Below are 20,608 nucleotides of genomic sequence, written 5' to 3'. Positions count from 1 at the left end.
GTTGACGTCAAGTCTGCGAAGGGTAGATCAGTGAGATGTACCAAAGGATATGTCGCCGTCTTCGTGTGTATGGCGACCAAGGCTGTACATTTGGAGTTGGTCTCTGATCTCACCGCCTCAGCATTTTTGGCAGCCCTCAGAAGACTTGCGGCCAGGAGAGGATCGCCCGGTCACATTTACAGTGACAACGGGACGAACTTTATAAAAGCAAATAGAGTTTTGCAAGAGGAGATTGTTAACTTGAAAACCATATTGAATGCCCAGTTTTATGCAGAAATAGCTGAAATGTCGATAGAATGGCACTTCAACGCACCATCTTGGCCAAGCGCAGGCGGTCTCTGGGAGGCTGCAGTGAAGAGCTTGAAATACCACCTGAAGCGAGTAATAGGAGAACAAAAACTCACCTACGAGGAGTTCTCTACTCTTCTAGCTCAGCTAGAAGGATGCCTTAACTCCAGACCTCTGTGCCCGCTGAGTGAAGACGTCGAAGACTTAGATTGTTTGACCCCTTCTCATTTTCTGTCCAGTGGACCAACATTGACCATTGTTGAGTCAGAACACGACTTACGAACCAGATGGCAGTTAGTGCAGAAGATTTACCAAGATGTGTGGAAGAGATGGAGAGCGGAGTACCTCACACAGTTGAACGCTAGGTCCAAGTGGCGACGTTCACAACCAAATTTAAATGTTGGCGGCATTGTAATTATACACGATGCTAACCTGCCACCGGGTAAATGGGCTCTCGGTCGAATCGTGCAGCTACATCCGGGGCAAGATGGGCTAGTTCGAGTAGTCTCTGTTAAAACCAAAAATGGCATTATGAAGCGACCAGTAGTCAAACTATCTCTTTTACCTATTAACCACTCCAACGACGAAGACAGTAACCAAATTCATGAAACCACTGACCATAACCAGCCGAAACACCAGTCGAACGACGATTTACCAAAACCAAAGCGACGAGCTAGAAGAGGAATTGTTAATTTATTTACCATGGCACTTATGTTGTTTACCTTTTTATTTTCACCAGCCACGTGTGCATACAACGCTATAAACTTCAACGACAGTCAAAGTTTATATTTAGATAAAATATCAACCATGCGACTAGTTCAGGACGAATGGAAACTAGTTGTATACTACGATTTAAAACCATATTGGCAAGGCAGTAAATTGTTATCCAAATATATTGATCATATGGAATATATTTGCAAGGAATCGTCAGTCAGAAACCATTGTGAATCTATTTTAATACAATTACAGCACAGTTATACAGAGTTATCGCATTACAATAACATTCTGTCGACGCAGCAGTTCCCACGCGGGCACGCGCGGCGCAGGCGCGGCCTTATCAACGCTGTGGGTAATGTTGCACACGCGCTGTTCGGTGTACTCGATGACCAATTCGCTAAGCAGTATATTCAGGACATCGATTTAATTAGGGAAAACCAAAACCATCTTGCTGCTCTATGGAAAAACCAGACTTCCGTAATAGAAGCAGAATATAATGTATTGAAGAGGATGCAAGGCTCAATTGACAAACAATATAAAATATTTACTCATTACCTTAACCAGTTAAAGAACGCTACCAATGATGTCAAGAGTCAATTGAAAGACGTGGAAAACAATAATGAATTTTTATTATGCGCTATGGCAGCTAACAGCTTGGAGTCGAATTTGAAGAATGTGCAGGATGTTCTTTTAGATACTGTTTCGGAGGTGTACTTTGGGAAGTTCAACATACATCTTTTGAAACCCGACCAGCTTCTAGAAGAATTAAATATTATTTCCGGAAGATTGTCCAACGATTTAAGTTTACCAATAGAGAACACGCATACAGAATTAACCAAAATGTACCATTTACTCAAGGTCAGAGCGAAAATGCTAAATGACTATTTTATTTTTGAAATTAGAATACCATTAGTGAGTAGAGACCATTACCAAGTATATAAAATTTATCCTGTACCAAGACGGAACGGCAAAACCATGGTCACCCTAGTTCCAGTTTCGGATTACATTGCGATCAACTTACGAAGAGACTCATTTATGACCATATCACACTTAGAATTAAATAATTGTCTTCATTTAGATACTGAGACACAACTTTGTCCTTTGGAAAAACCAATTTCTCATATGAGTCATGATGACGTCATGTGCTCCAAAGACCAGGAGACGAAGCAGTGCAGAACCAAAACTGCCAAATGTCTAGATTGGTGGTCTCAGCTAAGCGAGGTCAATACATACTTTTTCTTTTGCTGCGACTCGTATCCAGTACGTATCATCTGTGGAGAGCAAATGTTTTCCAATCATCTTAATAATAGCGGCATTATTAGGTTGGGTCCAGATTGTGTTCTGAAAGGACAAGACATTACCATTTATGCTCGGAGGCTTCAGAACAATACATTAACCATACAGACGGATATACCAGCTATAGACATTCACCCCATCAACCACATCTTTAACCAGAATAAGACGTTCGTGTCGCTGATTTCGGAGCCAGCATCAGTGATGGGTGGTTACGATCAGGAGCTAGATGATATAGGCGCAAAAATAAAACAAATGAATTCAGAGAGTGGTCTAAAGGGTGGTATATCTTATCACGACGTTCACCACTACGTCGCGATATACGTGGTGGCGGGTGTGCTGGTGGCCGGGGCCGCCGCGTACGCCGTGCGGCGGTGGTGCCCGCGCCGCAGCCGACGCCAGGACTCCAGCGCGCCGCCCGCGCCGGCAGCCGCTGGCGCAGGGCCAGCCGCGTCGCACCCGCCGCGCCCTGAGCCGCGGGGTCTGACGAACGCAGCGTTTGTGTATAGTGTTAGTGACCAGTGTGTAAGTGTAGTTAACCACGGGCAATCTAGTGCTAGTAAAAATAGTGATAAGTGTAGTGATGAAGTGAAAGACCAATCCACTTCTCCTGTAGTGCATAGGCATAATTTTAGTGATTACTGTGGCTAGAGACATTAAGGTTACCATTAGATAATGCAAATTTGTTTATCACCTTGTCTCACGTCACTCGCTAACCATAACCATTTCTTTTTTGTACCATCTTCACCACCACTCTTTCTTCTCTCGCGGTGGCAGCATGTACGGTCAACAGCATGTCGACTGTACATCACGTTTCGCGTATCAGCGTTTACGTCGCCTCGCGTTATTTCCTAAGTAATATTGTAACCAGTTCGCGACAAGCCGCCGATCGATTCGCGTGCTCATTACCATACCAACATTTTACCATTTTACCATATAGCATAAGTTAAGGTTTCAATATACCATTTGAGCCTAACTTGTGTTTTACTCTGTACGGAACCAAACCACCGTACAGTGGCCATATATGATTATTTAAGGGAGAAAAAAATTGTGTAACTAGTATCCCCCGTAACCGCACACACACTAGCATAACGGTGCTTCACTTGCTAATATCACGGCGCGGATTCCTTCTTTTTTACTCGTCTGTGCGTTTAAGCATAAAAATATTACCATCATGCGCGCTAAGAAGATTCACTTCAACGGCCCATGGTCATCCGCAACACTTGGAGTCAAGTGATGCAATTTTCGGTGATCACTAAATTTTCGTAAACAAATACAAACTATTGTAACTGTTGTTATTTAAGTTTAAAGTTATTACTTCTATCGGCAGTCCCTACGACTGCCTGCTAACGTACCAATACTGTGCATAAGTCCAGAGTCTATATTAGCGCTGAGTAGGTTCGACATGGCCTGTATGGTCGCCTTTCTGAGCGTCTCCAAGCGACCTGGACCTTCCGATAGCTCCACCTCGTTGCAATCATTCAGCAGATTCATGAACAGCGTAAAATATCTGACAAAAATTACACATGTCATAAATTTTGGTAACAAATTTAATTAGAATAGTTAATTCCAGAATTGACCCTCACTTCATCACTTTAAAAACAAAAAAGATTGTTTAGATATTAAAGAGCGACACATCAAGTAAATTTCCAATTTCCTAATATGAAATTATTAGAGTTGAACAAGATATACTAAAATTTACGACCCATGCGTACTCGAGCGGTTGGATTAGTTGGTAAGAGCGCTCGGAGGGAACCCGAGAGGTCTCGGGTTCAAGTCCCGCATAATTCGTAAATTTAGGTTATGAATTTAACTTGTATAATTAATCCCACAAGTGATGGATATCACTTTAAAAATAACAAATTGTTTAAAAGAATTTCTATTAAAACAACTTCTCGAAATCCAAAAAAAAAAGTAAAATTAAGAAGCTTTCACTTCTGAAGAGTAACTGATAGTTTTCTTACATACTAAATAATAATTTGTCTTAGATCATTTATACGTCTAGATACACTATGACAGCTGTGAATACGTCGAAAAAAAATCGAGTTTAGAGTTAACCTCATATTTAAACAATGCCCGCACAAGACGAAGCTTGTGTCGCACACTAAAGCCATAAAAGGCATTTATTTTCTCAAAATTGATCCTTCAGGATTCTTTTTGATGTCATTTCTAATATACTAGATACCACTACCGCTTCGGAAACAAATTGCAGTCTTAGAGAGACGAAGTGGCGCAAGAAACTCTTCCAGCATTCTTTTTTTGAGCTGTTTTTAATTAAATATACAATATTCCACTGTCATTGCTATTGCTATAAAATAATCATAATCTAGTCACAGGCTGTCTGATCACTTAGATATTCAGCTGTGGAGTAGTAGGATTTACGGCAGAGCCATTTTTAATAAAACATTTAAATTTGTTTATAGATAATGCCTGAACAGTGGCTGCGACTTTATTATAAAAGTGTATAGATTACACTAAAGTATTAAACCAGGCCTGTTGTTATCGGTTGTCTAACAGCAAGAGACTGTATCTAGAGGTATAAATTATTGAAGTATACTGACTTGAGGAACAGTTGACTCTTCGCTTCCATGAGATCCCCTCTATCTGATTCTTCGGGCTGCAGCGGGAGTCCTTTCAGCAAGGCACCAACCGCCTCCATGCAAGCCTGGTCCAACTCTCTGGGACACATAACAGGTCTACTCACAATGTCTAAGTCTTTCAAATGCCTATATCGGCTCGATACAATCCGATACTACCAGTCGTTAATTTAAAGATTTGAAACTTGATAGCAATTAACGGCTGGTAGTTTCGGATTCTTAGTTCTTCTTATTAAATGGTTCTGATTTCGCAGAATCGCTATCTCGATAGTAATAATAATAATAATAATATATTTTCTTTGACACACACATGAAATATTACATTGCTACAAAAATAAGAATAAAAAAGAAAAATTATATTTAAAAAATATTAATATATATATTAATATATAAAGTATATTTTTTTTAATACAATTACGATTTTCTTTTATGTGTAGATGGATCATTGAAATGATTCCTTAGCTCGGTAATTACCTCGTTATAGTGGAGGCGTCAGCTCTCAGCGGCGGGGCGATCTGATGGCTGGTACCCAGGACCCAGTCTGTCACGTATTCCACCATCTTATTCCGGAACTTCATCTCCTATAACGGTAATAAATTTAAGATTTACCTAAATGTATAAATAAATGTACGACGCCTATAAATATTTTTTTTAGTATGACCAACATGTCTATAGTCTTTACGCGAACAAGCAACCAATGCAAATTAGCGCGAAAATGAGAAAACAGCATTAATATTCATGTAGAATGTCAGGTCCAAATTCAATCGTAAATTTAATTAAATTCCTACACCATTAATGACTAGAATAAATATATATAAAAACTAGCTGACCCGACAGACGTTGTTCTGTGCGTAATAAAAAAATAGTGTTTTTTTTTTATGAATTTGTCAATAATATTTCATAACACCAAGATATTTTGTAAAATATGCTCCCTGTCAATGACGTTCTATATTATGTATAGAAGGAATATATTGCTAACAATAATAAAATTGTTTCACAGCATAACTGTCAAACCGTGCGTCAATAAATGCTCTTATAGAAAATATGTCCATACAAAACAAATATTGGAAATAAAAAAATATGGGTCCCAAATCGAAATAAAAACTATCCTACCTCTCAAGTTGGACTAAACTGCACTCCATGAAGTAATCACCATTAAAATCCGTTTATTAGCTTAGGAGTCCATCGCGGACATACAATGTGACACGTAATTTATATATATTAAGATAATCGACCTTAAAGAGTAAATTCCGCTTCTTATATTTTTTGTATAAAAAGCAAGTATTGTTGATTGAAATATAAATTTTCTATAATGTATATTGGAAGCCCGAGGTACACCTCATAGCTTGACCACGAACGCTTTCCAAACGACCAAAAAAAAAACGTTTGTGTGGTAAAAGTCTACTATACTTTCGAACGGGAGGTAGTTTTGACTTTCAATAAATGATTTCATATCCTATTTTGAATAAAGTATTTGAATTTATGTCTCAATGTGACGAGCGCAATTTTAAAGTTAAGCCGTCTTAAATGTGAGAAAATATCTTTGAAAGATTCCCTTACATAAAAATACTGATCGATAATGCTCATACATTTAGTTCAACTGCCACAGCGGAAATAGATGCGGTGGTAGTATTGTCCCTGAAGAACACGGCACATGCAGAATAGAATAAAAAAGTATAGAAATAAATCTATTTACAATAGGGAGTGAAAATAACATAACATATTGCAACAACACTTGGTAGACCTCATGAAGCTACATGAGTTCGTAAAGGGGCTCTGACACGGAGAGAAGAACTGATAAAAAATTCAGAGACCGTCTTTTAGAGTACATATGTCGCAGGGATATGATAAAAACAGTGATTCGATCATATCCCTGAGGATGTTAAAATAACAACAGGGTTTTATCATTTCTCGAAACAAATCTAGTGATTTGACCAAATGCCAGAGTTGGTTCCGTAAAAAAAGTATTTTCTTTATATATAACAACTTAGCCTATTTAATATAATATTATATAATTTTAATTGGCCTTCGCCGAACCAGACAAGAACCATCCACTATATAATCTATACCAGCTGACCCAGCAAACGTTGTATAGCCGATATTAAAATCGCGATACAAAAGTAACTGTTGATCGTAGATGGGTGAAAATTTGAAGTTGTATGTATTTTTAATGCTGACTCATAATCAAACAAAATTAAAAAAAAATTGTCAAAAATTTTTCGTGTGGACCACCATTAACATTTAGGGGGATGAAAAATAGATGTTTACCGATTCTCAGACCTACTCAATATGCACTCACAAATTTCATGAGAATCGGTCAAGCCGTTTCGGAGGAGATCAAAGTTTAACACCATGACACGAGAATTTTATATATTAGATTGTTACAGAAGTTTGTATTGGTATTTCCCATCTTCATCATCACCCATTATCCAGCTTACAGAGTACTCACCTGTCTGAAAGACAAATCATCCCGCCGCCTCATCATCGCCTCGACGACCTGGCAAAGTTTGGTTTTTATGTGAACGGACAGTACAGTCATATCCAAGTGACGGACATATCTGGAAATAAAGTAAAAGTTAAATAAACTTTATTCAAATTGCCTTCAACTAAACGCTTTTGAATCGTCACTATATAAATTTAATTAAAATTACTATCTGCCGTATGTTCGGAAAAAGAAGAAACTCAACTATCAGTGAGAGGCTCCTTTGTGTGGGTTGGGGGCTGGATTATGAGTACCACAACGGCGCCTTTTTCTGCCGTGAAGCAATAATGTGTAAGCATTATTCTGTTTCTTTTTATGTCTCAAGCTGACGAGACGTCCCTTAATTACATTGCGCATTAAAAAAAGTAATCCGCTAATAGCGTCGCATATGATAGTGCAGAAAACCGGTTTGAGTTTGTCGTTACGTGCGCAAAGGTTTCGCGTCTCCTTCGCTGCCTTTTTATTACGAGTATTATTCCTCAATGTTTTTCAGTTTGAGAATCAAGTAATTTTTGAAGTGAAAACCTAAAAAGCATCGTCGTGATTTGAAAGTCGGTGAAACGAAAAAACGATAGGAATAAGGGAACAGACACATATATAGATTCATTCCTCCTACTGGTATATACATATGAATGGATAATTCAAGATTATTTGAAATTACCTGACAATAGCCAGCATCAGACCCTCAATTGAGGTGCTGCTGAGGTGTTCCGGCTGCCCACCTCCCTTGTTGTCCAGGATACTCTTCATGATAAATATGGTGTGCTCCACGAATTGGGTGTTCATATCTGTTAGCATCACCTGCAAAATTCGAACGGTAAGTTTGGTGTTGAGCTACTTTGGTCAGGCTTTACTTAAGCAGAACTTAAACAATTTGTTATGTTTTTAAAGTGATAACCCTCACTTCTAGGATTAATACACAAATAAAATTTTGTTTTCAAAATTTTATGAACAATGCGGGACTCGAACCCACGACCACTCACGTTCCGTGCGAGTGCTCTTCCAACTGAGCTAAACGTTCGAATGAAGTATCGTCATAAAATCTGGTATGCTTTGTTAAACTCTCAGGTTGTGGCTTCATCTACAGGATGTACTTTACAGTTGATAACCTGCTCAACCCCAATATTTGCATATTAGGAAATTGACTTGAGATGTCGCTCTTGCTAATCAAAACAATTTGTTATGTTTTTAAAGCGATAACCCTCACTTCTAGGATTAATATACAAAACATTTGAAAAAAAATTACAAACGATGCGGGACTCGAACCCACGACCTCTCGCGTTCTGTGCGAGTACTCTCCCAACTGAGCCAACTGTTCGAGTGACGTATGGTCATAAAATCTTGTATGCTTTGTTCAACTCTCAGGTTGTAAGTATAATAGTAGGTGTGCTAAGTAGAACTTAGCTGAGTTTGATAAATGGCTAACTTGACTTTTATTTTTACTTTTTGGGCTTTCTTAGCTTAAAGCTCAGCATAATTACAGATGTGAAATTACTATAAAAACTTAATCAAAGATAATTATAGGCTTACACTCTGCTAACTTTTACAGAAGTAAAGTCTTAGTACGCTCTCTAGATCTTAGCGTTGGCCCGTGGGGCCCAGAGGCGCGGATTTTGTACAAACTACTTACTACCTAAGCGACTTAATAGAGCTCAACTCAAAGGTTTACTGTCTGTTTTCTTTAAGTTCTGTGCAGAGGACCCCTGTTGAAGGATTGTTAAGAAACGTTTATGTGGTAAAGCTTACTATAACATAAATGACTTTCTTAATGATGCCACAGATTGGGAATGGAGCGACCGCCCTCAGGCTACTAAATAATAAGTTTAATTGTACTATATTACTTTGTAAACATATTTTTTGATGAAAAAAAAGCCCGCTGATTTTGTTGCACTCTTTCTTCTCAAGTTTGAGGCATTCTTTTTGGAATAGGTGCTAGTTTTTGACTTTCAATATTTTTTCAAATGAATAAAAATATTTGAATTTGATGCTATGAGAAATGGCATTAATTATACTTTAATCCTTAGAAAATTTATACAACCGATGAAAACATGCCAGGTTCATTACTTTAGTGTGCGTTACATGCTACGTCTTACACTCGCGATTTGTATGTCACTTTGTGTTAGTGAGCGTGCATTGCTCAAAAAAGAGGTTAACTCTTAACACAATTTTTTCGACGCGTTTTTGGTCTTTAATTACCTGTTGCTGCTGATCGAAGAACTTGTCGACAATAGCCTTGATCTGGTCGAAGAGTATAGGATAGAGGGCCGGCGACATCTCCTTTCCCACCAGTTCTTTGACGTGGCACTGAATGTGAGATGCGAACCGCTCGTTGTTGCATAGCAACAGTCTTAACAGCTGGCCAATGAATCTGTTGTATACAATTAAAATCAAACTGAAATTATCTTTATCTACACCCATGCTTTAAATCCTGTATTAAATATTCTAAAACAGTTAGTTTAATGCCAACGTTAAAGGACACCCAATGTCCTAATAACCATTACGTCATCATCCAAACGAGTGTTGTAATGAAATTCAGTACAACATTACATCATCCGTTTTCTAGGATTGGCTAGGACTGGCTTTTTTAATGTTACCAGTAAGCTAACAACACACATCAAAAAAGTCTAAGTAACATGCATGATATTACAAATTTACCATTTATATTGATTAATTTCTAAGTCTTTCTTCACTCAAAGTGCATAGGTATGTAAACGTTTTTGTTATTGATGACATACTGGCTGGTTGTAAAAAAAAATCTCGAATAAGTTTTGTTTTTCTTCATAAAATTAAAATAAAGGAAATTTGTTTGAATTAAAGTGCGTTTTTATTGCTACGTTTAGTCTTGGTTTTATAATTTTACCAACCATTTAAATAAAGTTAGCGACAAAATTGAATTGTTAGATAATCTTTACGTCATGGAGAAACGTCATTTGACGGCAAATGAAATGCAAAGAGCTGTAGGGATGTTACAAGCGGGAAGTAATCAATCTCAGGTATCTCGGCATTTTGGCATTCATAGAAGTGTTATTTGTCGTCTTTGGCAGCGCTACAATAATACAAGGGAACCCGCTGAACAGCATTCAGGCCATAAAAGGAGTAAAACCGCTCGGCAAGACCGGTACATACAACTGACTGCAAGACGCCAGCCGATGTTAACCGCTCGAGAGATAAGTTTGAGGCTACAAAATTCAAGTGGTGTTGATGTAAGTCCCCAAACTGTGCGAAATCGACTGCATGAGTACGGCCTACGAGCTCGACGCCCAATTAGGTGCCCACCGATACGTCACGGGAATCGCGCTGGTCGAAATGAATGGTGTACGCAGAACGCAGAACATGGACCTGGGTCCATGTTCTGGGAACAATGGGATAAAATTATGTTTTCTGATGAGTCGCGATTCGGGTTTAGGCCTGATACAAGAAGGGTGCGAGTCTACTGTCGGCCCGGAAATACTGAAAGGCTCGGGTGCAATCAGGAAGTTCATCCATACAGCGGCTAAACAGTTATGGTATGGGCGGGTATTATGAAGAACAGGCGAACTGAGCTCGTTTTTGTAAATGGAAACATGAACGCTGAAAATTACGTTGACGATATTATCAGACCTTATGTCCATCCATTTGCACAAACTTTTGGTCCGATTTTACGTTAATGCATGACATTGCGCGTTCACATACACCTCGGCAAACCAGTCAATACTTGGCAACGGAGAACGTCCGGGTATTGCCCTGGCCTGCACAATCGCCAGACCTCAACCCCATCGAGCACGCATGAGACATGCTCCAGAGACATGTTTTGAAGGACTTGGACGGAGTGACAATAACCCAACAGCTGAAGGATTTGCTACAATTCCATTGGGAGCGAATAATGCAAGATGACATAAACAGTCTCATTAATTCAATGAATAATCGTTGCCGACAAGTTCTGAATAGCAGAGGAGGCCATACTATGTATTAAATTATCCTATTCTTTCACAATAAATTCATTTTCTTTAGAAATTTCATTATGCTAAAAAAATGTTTAGTTGCTTATGTACCTTAGTTTCTGCAGTATATTCTAATATTGTTAATTTCTGTAATGTTACTTATAAAGACAACAGCTGTTATTTTTACATCATAGGACACTAAAATATTATTTTAAAAATAAAATACAGCGTAATAATGTAAAAACCCAACCTAAAATTTAAATTAGTACATGTTGCTTAGACTTTTTTGATGTATGTATTTCAGAGTCTTATAAAGAGGATTCATATTATGGGTGTAGATAAAGTCTTGTATGCAACTGTTGATAATTATTATTATTACACAACAGTTGCATAAATAACTATTAGTTGTATCTTATTATATTAATATCTTTTGTGTTTTTATTTATGACAATAAGGGACGATACGAGCAGGACGTTCAGCTGGTGGTAATTGATACGGCATGCCCATTACAATGCAGTGCCGCTCCGGAATCTTGAAAACCCCATTAATTCTGAGCGGAACTACAGTTACGTTACTACAGCTCGTCACATAAGATGTTGCCTCATTTGCCCAGTAATTTCACTAGCTACGACGCTCTTCTGACCGAAATAGCTCGGCTGAGGTTCTAATGGATTCGAAAACCGAAAACATACGTACGTGCGGGCGAGGACCGAACCGGGGGCATCTAGGCGAGAGTCACCAGCTCTACCTATTGGGCCACCGACATTTTATAAAACTGTTGTGCTAACCCTTGTTGATCAGCCAGGTCAAAAAATTATCAGAGTAATAAAGTTATAGTTATATATATTGTAAATTCATTTTGCGATCCATACAGCCCAATGGTTAGTGACCCTGACTACTGAGCTTGATATCCAGGGTTCGAATTCCGGTAGGTGCAACCTTTATACACCTACACCACAGTATATACATCAGCTAAAGCTGAATGGAAACTACGTACGAACGTTCGAAACGAGCGACGCACGCACACCGACGCAGGTCTCAACAAAGCCAATAAGCGGACGTCGCAGTACTGTGCATTACACCTGCTTATGTGTGCGTGCGTTATATCTAACGTTTGTACGTAGTTTTCATACTGCTCATAGCAAATAGCCAGGTTTTCCCAGTTTCTTGGATTCCCCCCCCCCCCCCCACACACACACACACACACCTCATATATTAGTTTTTAAGCATAATAAAGTTTTATCCCTCAATACGTAGATAGGGTTGTAGAAATAAGTTTTCTGATACCTACATATATAAGGCTCAATTGTAAATTGCTTTAATAAGTAGATTGAAGTAATTTTGTATATATATTTTAATATCAAATATAGAAATTTTGAATTTGAATTTTTTTTTTTCATACTGCTTGAGCTGATACTGTGGTGTAGGTGTCTTTCGTATTATTAACTTCGCAATGAAGTTCTCACTTCTGTTCTGTAGTCTGAAGCAATCGCCGTTTTTTTTTAAATTCCGTTAAAATGAACGTATGGTTGACGGGCAAATTGATAGCAAAAACATTTTAGCATATTACTTACTGTGTCACTGGACAGTACTGCACTTCCTGGGTGCTGTTTGCCAAGACGTGGTACTTCCTCGAGTCTAAAAACATAAATATATATTTTACTTAATATCTTAAAAAAATGCATGGTAATAGGAGAGAATGTGAGTGAAATACCGGAATAAATTCAGATAATAATTTGCGTTAAAATACAGTAACAAGCCTTATTTTAGCATGTCTTTTCATGACATGTATATGTAGTGTATCTGTTTGAATAGCTGTTACCATACAAATGTAATTAAGACGTACCCTATTAAATATTCAATGCGAGGACGAATTTGCGCCTCATATAGTTACAGGAGTGAAGTACTATCTCGCCTTACGAGTACAGCGTACTCCAAGCTTTTGAGAGGCGAATTCGGCCTTCTCTTCCAAGTGAACACGGAACTGACCGTCGCTCGATATTTCGACGCCGAGTATGCCGATACAGGCAGTTAGAGGCATTATCTCGAATCGAGGGGATACGACAATGGGAGACTTTTAAGCAGTGCGGTGGAATACAGTGCATAGCATAATCTCGATTTCGGACAAGGCATGTTGGCACCGCTGTGAAAAGTATACCCTGAGCGTATGCGTAGCAATGGAAAGGTACTGCTGATTTGCAGCATATTAATATGCAGAAGAAACAGTTTAGGGGATAATACGCAGCCTTGTGGGACACCAGCGTTTATGGCTTTTAATTCGGAGCATGCATCATCAAAAATAACCTTGATGCTCCAATCGGCTAAAAAATTTATGAACCATTTACGCAGTTTCTCGGAAAGTCCATAAGATGGTTTCGTTATAAGCCTTTTGTGGCCCACTCGATCGAAGGCTTTCGCTATGCCCAAACTCACCTCTAACGCCACGCCTTTTCACGCAATCACATGCGCCCTCCTATATGAGTAAGATATACAAGAAAATCTTTGCTGCTGAGCGACCTGTACGAAAATCGTACAGGCAATCGCTGATAAGCTGAGTTTCCTCTAGAATTCCTAATAGCTGGCGGTTGATTATCAACTCCATTACTAAAAGTGAAGGTGATGGCAATAGGGCAATTGTTGGAAGCATCCGAGCAAACACGCTTATTGACCTTCTTTGAGATCAAGTAGACATTTTCATTGCCATTACTAGCTGTATGTCTATAAGACGCCATGTTTAAAGCGGCTCTATCAATTCTAGTAGCTTCTTATTAAGATTTTTATGGTTAACACTCACCATGTCCAAGGGCCCATACAGTGGTAGGTTTTCTTTGCAGACAGACGCCGCCCAGAGCGCACAGGAACGATGTAATATTGGCCCACTCTTGAATTTGTAACTGTGGATTATAATTTATTTAAATTAATCCCAGAAGTGAGGGATATAACTTTAAAATAACAAATTGTTTACATTTGAAAGAGCGACATCTCAAGTCAATTTCCTAATATGCTATTATTGTAGTGCAAAGTAGATCCTGTAGATGGAGACACAACCTGAGAGTTGAACAAGACATACCAAGATTTACGATAGATGCTTAACTCGAACGGTTGGCTCAGTTGGTAAGAGCGCACGGGCAGAAGCCGAGAGGCGTGGGTTCGAATTCCGCATCGTTCTAAAATATATTTTAATTATAAGTTTAATCTGTATAACTAATTTATTTGTTGATAGGTAGGTAAGATATGAACCAGATAAGTAGCAGGAAGAACTTTGCCTTTTTTACTTACCTCAAAGTCATGCTCGGCGCTGGAATGATGCGACACTCTTCTCTTGGCGCGGTGAAGAGGTTCACTTGCGTCCTCCAACATTCCGAAACCCTTCGGATACTTCTGCAGTAGTTTGCAGAGAGAATCCCTACGAATCATTATTTATTAATATTTTTTTTAATAATAATTGCAACTTGCTCTTCGACCTTAGATCATTTATAATTATAAAGCTACCACTGACAATACAAGGTTGTTTACCTCAAAAAACCAAACCTTTTCGCGAAGGTTCCCCCCTCCCCTCCTCCACATAATTTATAAATGGGGAGGAAAGAATGAGAAACGCCTACAATTCAGTTCTGTGGTAACTGTTCTAACATAACTTAACCTAATCAATTTTTTATCAATGGTAGTTGATAGAGCTTTCTTTGGTCCACGATTATAGTGCTACTACTCTTATTACAGGTAATGCACAGTTTTCAAGAAAATAACGAAAAAAAATTTCTAACCTCAAAACGGCTAAAACACCTAAATAAAAGGCTACATGAGCTAGCGTGGCTGCACTGCGGCAATGGCCTATAAATAAATGACAATACTTGATTGCATAGAATTTACTTGGGCTAAAAATATGCGCAATACCAACTAGGTGTACTGTACAACACCAGCGCTTTTTACCTATGATCTGCTGGGGTGAAAGCCAATTTTGCAATTTAATATAATATAATACATAATAAACTAACCGAAAATATTATAGTTTACTAGCTGACCAGACAGACGTTGTTCTCTACATACTGTACTGTAATAAATAAAATACCGTTTTTGATGAATTTGCCAATAATTTTTCATTGTAACATAATAATATGCTCCTTGTTGTTATAATGAAATTGTTTCACAGCAGAACTGTCAAACCGCGCGGCAAAAATACTCTCACAGAAAATATGTCCAAACAAAACAAATATTGGAAATAAAAATAATTATGGGTCCCAAATCGAAATTTAAACTATCCTATCTCTTAAGTTGGACTAAACTGCACTCCATGAAGTAATCCCCATTGAAATCCGTTCATTAGTTTAGGAGTCCATTGAGGACAAACATTGTGACACGAGATTTATATATATTAAGACTAAACTGCAAAATTATAGTATATTATGATACAAATGAGCTAAGTACTTCATAATACACGAGGCTGTGGGATGCAGTAATCGTGAATCAGCTGAGTGTCTAGTGAGCAAGTTACTCAATATACACGAGGCTGTGGGTTGCAGTAATCGTGAATCAGCCGAGTGTCTAGTGAGCAAGTTACTCAATATACACGAGGCTGCGGGATGCAGTAATCGTGAATCAGCCGAGTGTCTAGTGAGCCAGTTACTCAATATACACGAGGCTGCGGGATGCAGTAATCGTGAATCAGCCGAGTGTCTAGTGAGCCAGTTACTCAATATGCACGAGGCTGTGGGATGCAGTAATCGTGAATCAGCCGAGTGTCTAGTGAGCCAGTTACTCAATATACACGAGGCTGTGGGATGCAGTAATCGTGAATCAGCCGAGTGTCTAGTGAGCCAGTTAATCAATATACACGAGGCTGTGGGATGCAGTAATCGTGAATCAGCCGAGTGTCTAGTGAGCCAGTTACTCAATATACACGAGGCTGTGGGATGCAGTAATCGTGAATCAGCCGAGTGTCTAGTGAGCCAGTTACTCAATATACACGAGGCTGTGGGATGCAGTAATCGTGAATCAGCCGAGTGTCTAGTGAGCCAGTTACTCAATATACACGAGGCTGTGGGATGCAGAAATCGTGAATCAGCCGAGTGTCTAGTGAGCCAGTTACTCAATATACACGAGGCTGTGGGATGCCGTAATCGTGAATCAGCCGAGTGTCTAGTGTGCCAGTTACTCAATATACACGAGGCTGTGGGATGCAGTAATCGTGAATCAGCCGAGTGTCTAGTGAGCCAGTTACTCAATATACACGAGGCTGTGGGATGCAGTAATCGTGAATCAGCCGAGTGTCTAGTGAGCCAGTTACTCAATATACACGAGGCTGTGGGATGCAGTAATCGTGAATCAGCCGAGTGTCTAGTGAGCCAGTTACTCAATATACACGAGGCTGCGGGATGCAGTAATCGTGAATCAACCGAGTGTCTAGTGAGCCAGTTACTCAATATACACGAGGCTGTGGGATGCAGTAATCGTGAATCAGCCGAGTGTCTAGTGAGCCAGTTACTCAATATACACGAGGCTGTGTATATTGAGTAACTTGCTCACTGATATTGGATTGTTTTTGATGGCAATTTCACAGTATGTGTTACATTGGTAGTTGCCACTTCTTTGATGCCTTCATTTACTTCTTGTTGTCAATGTCGGCGACAAAGGTAAATCATACACCAGTGGGAGGCTCCTTTGCACAGGATGCCTGCTAGATTATGGGTACCACAACGGCGCCTATTTCTGCCGCTAAGCAGTAATGTGTAAACATCATTGTGTGTCGGTCTGAAGTGCGCTGTAGCTACAGAAATTACTGGGCAAATGAGACTTAACATTTTGTCTCAAGGTGACGAACGTATTTGTAGTGCCGCTCAGAATTTTTGGGTTTTTCAAGAATCCCGAGTGGCACTGCATTGTAATTGGCAAGGCGTATCAGTTACCACCAACTGAAAGTCCTGCTCGTAAATAAGGGACTATTATAGGAATTATTATGCACGTGTGTGTTATAGTTCGGTTTATGGCCATAAGAACGATGTAATAAGGCTTTTTTATTTTTTGTTTCTTTCTTTCTTTTTCATAAAGTTAGTTCTACTGCTATTTCACAACTTACCAGCACCGGAATGTCTCCTCCCACACGGGTTGTATTCCATTCACGCAATGTTCGATCTTCCTTAGAAGAGCCATTATCCGCTTTTGTAACGCAACTGTGCCTATGGATAAAAACATCAATTGTAAGTTCACAAAATAACATATAAATACCACTAACACTTTGATTGCGGCCCACTAATGCATAAGCGACAAAGCCCAAATGATTACGAAACTGAAGTGGCAATGGGCAGGAAATATAGTTCGACGAACAGATCGCTGTTGGGACAGTCTCGAATAGCGACCACAGATGGACTGGCGATCTGGTCAAGATCGCCGGAATGCGTTGAGAGCAGCGCAGGACCGATCGTCGTGGAAATCTTTGGGGGAGGCCTTTGTCCACCAGTGGACGTCTTCCGGCTGATCATGATGAATGCATAAGCGTAACACCATCCTTGGCTCCCAGGTGGTGTTTGTATAAGTATGTGGCGAACACAATAGTTCACTTCTGGACGCGGTGTTACTAGGACACATTAGGTCAAGACAAATGGCCACCCTATAATACCACCAAAGAGTAGATGAATTAAATAGGAAATGGACAGGTCATACGATGAGAACATGGAAAATGCCAAACAGTGAAAAACGCGACTAAAAACTGTTTTTACTTGAATAAGTGTTTATTTATTTATTTATTAAAAAGTACATCAACAGTACACACATATGACAATTACATATAACACTATCTAGGAAATTACATTACTGATGCGAGTACCAATAATAGATGTACACAACATTCACAGTTGCTGCTGTGACTATTATTAATTATTACATACTTATTATTACTAACTATTAACTAATTACCAATATAATTTAAAATAAAATTTAATAACAATTTAAAGTTGATTATAGACTTTAAGTTACATAAGTTTAATTATTACATATAAAAGGAGAAAAGATATTTATTTATTTATTAATTTCTATAAATACCGAGTGTTTTTTATTAGTAATACTAAGCGCGCATAGTAGTGAGCAGAGTGTAAATCTGATTATTACCAATAGTGACTTGTGTGGAAGCCATCGATATCTCGTGGAAGACCTGGTAGTTGGGCAGCAGGCAATGAGTGGAGAGATCGTCTGCACCGCACCTGATGTCTGCTTCGCGACACAGGAGCGCGAAGCACGACATAGCAACGACTATGGCTTCCGGGTCGATAGACCAGAGGCACATTAGGAATACCACCTGAAAATATTGAAAATAAACAATTTGTTATGTTTTTAAAGTGATAACCCTCACTTCTAGGCTTAATATACAAATAAATTTTGAAAACATAATTTTATGCGGGACTCGAACCCACGTTCAGTAATAAGAGTGCTCTCCCAATTGAGCTGACCGTCCGAGTGACGTATCGTCATAAAATATTTTATGCTTTGTTCAACTCTCAGGTTGTGGCTTCATCTACAGGATCTACTTACAATTGATAGCCAGCTCAACCCCAATATTTGCATATTGGAAAAGGAAATTGACTTGAGATATCGCACTTGTAAATCTAAACAATTTGTTATGTTTTTAAAGTGATAAACCTCACTTCTAGGATTATAACACAAATAAAATTTGAAAACAAAATTTTATGAACGATGCGAATGATGGCAACGCGAGAGATCTATCGTTCATAAAATATATTTTTTTCAAATTTTATTTGTATACTAGCTGACCCGGCAAACGTTGTTTTACCATATAAATTGTATGGATCTTTTCCTTGCTAGTCGATAAGAGATGGCGCTAGTTGTATTCATTAGTAACAATCACACTTCTTTTATATTTTGTATAATTCACACTATAGTTTTATAAAATATAGCCTATTTGTTATTCTGGTGTGTAAGCTATATTATTGTAAAGTTTCATCAAAATCTATTCAGTAGATTTTACGTTAAAGAAGTTCAAACACACATCCAGACATACAAACTTTCACATTTATAATATTAGTAAGATTGAAACTGGTACAACCTTTTATTTCATGCATGAGGAGGGTGTAACATATCTATGTTAGTCATAATATTCTATTCTTCGGTTTGGTAAAATATATACTAAAATTATCGAAAAGATTCGATAGCCAACTGGTATAATTATTTCCTCAAAATAATCACACTTTATCCTAAGGTAGAGTACATTTTTTTTATTTAAAATATAAATAGTACCTCCAATGAACCTCCATGATCCAGACATCTTAATAACAAACAAAGAGATGCCAATGTGCAGTGCACCCGTTAATGATATTTCTATCGATAAAAATGATATTTCATAGTCTGATGTGTTGCTAACAACAAATTGTTTATGATATAGTGACGTCACAACGCCTTTATGCCTTTTATGGTACGTCAATGAATTATCTACCACGAATTACATATATGTGATGTATTGTAAAGTCACAAAGTGTTAAGAAAGCGATTTCGTTGAAAGACAGGGATCTCTTTTCTTGACGGCAAATTTTTTCCGACACCTCCAACAAATATCGTTAATTATACAAAAAAAGTTGAGAGGTGTCAAGGGACACCCGGATGGAACGAAGTTCCTTTCGAATAATTAGTGAAGGAATTGTTATAAAATTTAATATATTAAAAGTTAAATAATAATATAAATATTAAAAGTATTTAAAAATAAATAATATATATATAATATATATATATATATAATATATATATATATATATATATATATATATATATATATATATATATATATATAAATAATTTTATTAATTATATATTAATTATTATTAATATATAATTATTTTAATATATTTAATATACATATTTTTATTATTATCCAGAGAAACATGAGCACGCCGCACAGCTTACTATAGCAAAGAGTGTCGTGACAACTTTTCGTAAGAATTTTTTCCGTCTAGCCCCCTTTCACAGCGCGCGATAAGGAACTCCGTTCAAAAATGTATAGATAAACTTAACAAGTTATATACTAAATCCTTCCTCGAGAACCACGCTATCCATTGGTGAAATCAGCATGAAAATCGGTGCCGTAGTTTTTGAGTTAATCGCGAACAGAAAGACAGAAAGGCGCGGCGGAGGACTTTGTTTTATAATATGTAAATCTATTTATTTATTTATTTAGAGACTTAAAAAAGTGAAAACCATTTACACCATAATTTATAGACCAAAGCATTAGACTAAAACTTAAGGCTGGTGATTGCAACTGGCAGCCCAATTAGACCTAAGCCTGTGCTAGGGCTGTCCAAAAGTCCTCGGCC

The 20,608-nt window shown here is 38.2% G+C and overlaps 1 protein-coding gene across 1 annotated transcript in view; it reads right to left on the bottom strand.

Moving 5' to 3' along the window:
• LOC126974693 (neurofibromin) overlaps positions 1–20,608 on the bottom strand; it is a 119,655-nt gene that overhangs the window by 76,045 nt on the left and 23,002 nt on the right. Inside the window, exons 15-25 of the mRNA XM_050822262.1 lie at positions 18,399–18,585; positions 17,371–17,470; positions 14,577–14,703; positions 14,092–14,191; positions 12,872–12,935; positions 9,574–9,745; positions 8,039–8,178; positions 7,345–7,453; positions 5,370–5,476; positions 4,860–4,976; positions 3,654–3,808 (exon numbers count right to left, since the gene is read on the bottom strand). Of these exons, the coding sequence (XP_050678219.1) occupies positions 3,654–3,808; positions 4,860–4,976; positions 5,370–5,476; positions 7,345–7,453; positions 8,039–8,178; positions 9,574–9,745; positions 12,872–12,935; positions 14,092–14,191; positions 14,577–14,703; positions 17,371–17,470; positions 18,399–18,585 (1,378 nt within the window). The remainder of the gene's footprint in view (positions 1–3,653; positions 3,809–4,859; positions 4,977–5,369; positions 5,477–7,344; positions 7,454–8,038; positions 8,179–9,573; positions 9,746–12,871; positions 12,936–14,091; positions 14,192–14,576; positions 14,704–17,370; positions 17,471–18,398; positions 18,586–20,608) is intronic.

The sequence above is a fragment of the Leptidea sinapis genome, chromosome 33 (assembly GCF_905404315.1).
Source record: "Leptidea sinapis chromosome 33, ilLepSina1.1, whole genome shotgun sequence".
NCBI lineage: Eukaryota > Metazoa > Arthropoda > Insecta > Lepidoptera > Pieridae > Leptidea > Leptidea sinapis.
Note: the sequence above shows the minus strand (reverse complement) of the source record. Positions and strands in the feature narration are given on the sequence as shown.